The sequence below is a fragment of the Catharus ustulatus genome, chromosome 6 (assembly GCF_009819885.2).
Source record: "Catharus ustulatus isolate bCatUst1 chromosome 6, bCatUst1.pri.v2, whole genome shotgun sequence".
NCBI lineage: Eukaryota > Metazoa > Chordata > Aves > Passeriformes > Turdidae > Catharus > Catharus ustulatus.
Window position 1 is genome coordinate 37,696,158 of NC_046226.1, and position 4,411 is coordinate 37,700,568.

At 42.5% G+C, this 4,411-nt stretch overlaps 1 protein-coding gene across 1 annotated transcript in view; it reads left to right on the top strand.

Moving 5' to 3' along the window:
* The window catches only part of LOC116997696 (cytosolic phospholipase A2 epsilon-like), a 43,640-nt gene extending 42,547 nt beyond the window's left edge, over window positions 1-1,093 (top strand). Inside the window, exon 22 of the mRNA XM_033062773.1 lies at window positions 399-1,093. Coding sequence (XP_032918664.1) covers window positions 399-709 — 311 coding nt within the window. The 3' untranslated portion in view covers window positions 710-1,093. The remainder of the gene's footprint in view (window positions 1-398) is intronic.
* Window positions 1,094-4,411: the final 3,318 nt, after the last annotated feature.

The following is a 4,411-nucleotide window of genomic DNA, read 5'->3' on the forward strand; positions in this document are numbered from 1 at the left end:
AGGGTGGACTGAGCAAGCAGCTGTGTTGCTTAGCTGCTGGCTGGGGTGGGACTGTGACATGGGATTACAGGATAGCACACAGGGATCTCCACGTCCTCAGGTCTCTGCCCCATGGGTGGGATCTTCAGCCATCCTTTAGCAGTCAAAGGCACATACTGAAATCCAGTAATCTCCAGAACCCAACAACATTAATTTACCTCTTCCCTTCCAAGAACCTATTTATCCTACGTACTAGCAGATAGGTAGAAGCTCAGCCTGTCACATGCTGTGTCCCACTGGTGCAGAGTTGAGCAAAAAACTGATTTAGTTTAAGGTTGTGATCCACTATTTGTGCATGCCTGAGAAACACCCAGACTCTAATTGCTTTGAAATTAACTGAGTCATTGCTTGTCTCTTAGGTGTGAAGCGTAGTCCCTCAGAGATGGCAGAGGGTGAGGTTGACGTTGACAATGCCTGTGGCCCGTATTACATAAACAATCTGAGCTATTCAGAGGAAAATTTTGACAAACTGGTGAATCTAAGTTACTACAACGTCCAGAACAACAAAGATTTGATTCTTCGGGCCTTGCGCACAGCTGTGGAGCGGAAAAAGCAGCGTAAGAAAGAGCAAGCGCTGCAGAACGCACCCGATGGCGATGGCATGTGTGTGCCTGACAGAGAGGGAACCCAGCACTTGGCTGACTGCCCAGCACCCGGGAATATGAAATAAAGCATCTAGGAGTCCTGTCCATGAAGAAGAAAAGGAATTTTATTAGGAAGCGAAGAAAAGCCAAAGAACGCTAAGAATAGCCCTTCACTTGTCGTCAAAAATGTTAAGCCTGTCTGTCAGTGGAGGGAATAAGCTCAGAAAAACAGCTCTTCCTTAATGAACTAACGTGCTTCCCTTGCTGACAGCCTCAGGAGCGTGGCTGGGTGAGGCTGTGCTGCACTGCACTTGCAGAGGTGACCTTCCAGGCCAGGGGCAAACTGCGTGGACAAGGAAGTGTGAGGAAGTTTACACTGACTGTTTGTGTTCTACCTATGCTATAGAAACAGAGGACTGCCAGTCCAGAAATCAGCAGAGAACAAAATCCATTGTCTCTAAAACAAAATCAAGGAAGCCATTTGTGAACTTTATGTGAATGTAAATAAATATTAAATTTATATAATAAACTGCTTCTTTTGAGTAGGAGTTACAGCAAATGAATAGTTTTCATACCAAATGCATGTTTCAGCCACTTACTTTCGGTGCTTCTTCCTCTACTAGCAAGACAAAGGTAAAATGCAGATACTTTCATAGCTGCTGAAAAATTATTGAAGAAGAAAGTACACCTGCTGCAGACCTAGATGTAGGCTAGTCCAGGATCCTGGGACCCCTTGAGTTTAGGATTACAGCTAAGACCCAGCTCTACAAGAACCAACTCATGTTGATTTATTTTAGCAAGCTGAATTTAAATACTATTGATAATATCAAACATTCTTTAATATTGATAAAGTGTTTGAGACTATTACATCAAAAAGACACTAGAAACACAGACAAAGCAAAACTAAAATTATATACCTAATAATACTCGTGCAAATATGATTTTTTAAAATTACTGTAGAGTATGGCAACTGAAGTTAACAGAACATCAGCTTTCAACTTTCTGATGCTTTGGTTGTGACAGTGACGTGTCTCCTTTCCAGTAAGCAATCTGGGTTTTTGACAGATGGAACCTGTGAAAGACTGCATTCATTCTTCTAATTTTTTAACTCAACGCTATTGTTTTATTTATTAGACATCTTATATCCATGTTTCCCACAGGCTTCCCCACTCCTCAGTTCTGCTACAGTATTCTAGTCAAGAAATCCTGTTATTGTGGGCCAGAAGTTGAAGTCTTACAAATTCCTTTGCTCTCAAGGTTGAGGGTCTCCTCCTAGGTGGCGCACAGAGATGTAACCCTTCTGGTTGCCCAGAGTTCATCTCCCATGGAAACCAGAGAGCAAAGACAGCAGTCGTGCTGACGAATGCTGGATCTCATCACAGTGCGGGATGGGATGTTGCCAGAGGGCACAGCCAGACCTGGGAATTTGGAAGCACTCCCAGGTTCCCATATATAGTTAGAGCTTTATTGTCTGAAGGGCAAAAATTATTTCACCAACAGCAGGAAGCATGTAGGCAGGAAGTCTGAAGACAAGCAGAACGAGGTGTGTGAGTGCAAGCACTTCCCTGCCCTTCCTGCTGCTTTCCAGCAGACACGAAAGGGTCATGGAGAACAATGAGCACTTTACCCCATTTCAAAAATCTTGCATGGAATAATTATTCAGTATCTCAGTTTTCTATGTTCAACGAGAATACAGAGGAAAGTTACAAGCCTGATCAAGGAGGTGAGACTGCTTCCACATAAGGTAGGAAGAGCCAAGGAATCCGCAACCTAGAAAAAGAACAGGGGGAGTGAAAGGCAGAGAAGAGAGAGATGTATGAAGTCAGTGCACCTCTCTTCTATCACAAGACCTAGCGAGGATCAAACAAAACTAGTGAACAGAAGGTTTAAACAAAGTGACGTAGTTCTGCACACATATAATTAAGTTTTCTTGTTAATACAGTTTTACACACTCAAAAAACTGTTTGAGGCATCCACTGGAAAATTTTTAGGGACTGAAAAAATACAATGGCTCTGCATCTGCCACATGAATGCTCTGAATCATGAATTCCCAAAGTCTCAGAGGACAGTCTGGGCAGTATCATACCTGCCCTGTGAGGTATGTGAGCTATGTAAGGTTCTCCAGTCACTAAATACTGGATTTAACACCACAGACAAGGGGGAAAGGAACCTCACTCCACACTGCAGCACTTAGGTTTTCCACAGCTCAGATATTTTTGCAGATAATTAATAATTAGGAGCAGTCAGACCTCTACAGATGTGGTGATACAAGACTAATTTAAAAGAAATTACTAAAGTAAAATAGAGAAGATGTAAGTAACAACAAGAATAACTTAATTACATATTAATTAAGCCATAGAGAGAAAAGTAATGACAATTAAAGGAATATAAAACCAAACTATGAAAAGGAGATTTTTAAAAATGAGGAAACCAGTCAGCAAGACCCTATGTAAAATGGTATAAAATCTTTGGACTCAGCATGGAAATTGCAACAAGAGTTGCAAAATATATGCAGAGCCCTAAATAAAATGCAAAGCAAGGAACTGAGAAATGGCAAAGTGGTTAAATGCCCAGAACTGAGCCTTGCTAAAGTCTAACATCTGTTCTTTGAGGAACAGCATAGAGAGAGGAAGGAGATGAAAAGAGCACATCTAAACCTGATGATGTATTTAGAAAAGACCTGGAGCATATCGAGAAAATGCAGTATTCAGTATGGAAATGAGGATCAAGAAAGGTACATGGATAAAAATGTGGAACAGTAGATGTGCTGGACCAGCAAAAGGGGATTTAAAGGGTGCTGGAATGGAGACATAAGTGTGTCACACCGAAGGTTCATTTGTAATACATATTTAAACACAGCTTCAGCAGTAATTTCCAGTCCTTTTAACTGAGACCCCAAGTTTTTTTTTTTAGTTAGTGAGCAAACTTTATTGTCAGAGGAAAAAAAATACTTGCTTTTTTGATTTTCCCAAGGTTGTAGTGAATCTGGTGTTACACTCCACTAAAATCTCCTGTAAAATCAAGGAGCAAGGTGATCTTCCTACGTGGCTTTACACAACGCACAACCTAAGGTTAGAACTAATGGCTGTATCTTTTACACTCATCTCACAGAGAGATTTCCATATTATACAAGGATTTTTCACTGTGTTTAAAACAGTTGCCTGATGTGGCAGCTAAACACCACGGCGCTTAGTCACACATTTCTTTGGCATCCAAAGACAGCAACCATCACCAGAAAAACACGAAAAGCATCTGGGCGACGTTCAGATCAGAGCTGTCAAAGTGTTTCCGGATTTCATCGCAAGGGACTGAGACGAGCACAGTTAACCTCCAAAGGCGGACTTAAAAAAAAAAAAAAATAAATAAATTATATATATATATATATATATATGTGTGTGTGTGTGTGTGAATGTATATGTATATGTATATGTATATGTATATGTATATGTATATGTATATGTATATGTATATGTATATGTATATGTATATGTATATGTATATGTATATGTATATGTATTCCTCGGATTCGGGAAAAAACCAGGCCAACTTCCCCTCAGGAAAACCCCAACCCTCCCGGCTCCCAGGGTGTGTACGGCAGGGAGAGGGCCCCGCCCGGCCCGGAGCTGAGTGGAGCAGCGCTGCTGGCACCGCCTCTGCCCGGGCCGGGGCCGGGGCGGGCCCGCGGCGGCTGCGTGCGCGGGAGGCGAGGCGAGCACAGGGCGGCGGCGGTGACAGCGGCTGTGGTGGCGGCAGTGGCTGTGGTGGCGGCAGTGGCAGTGGTGGCGGCA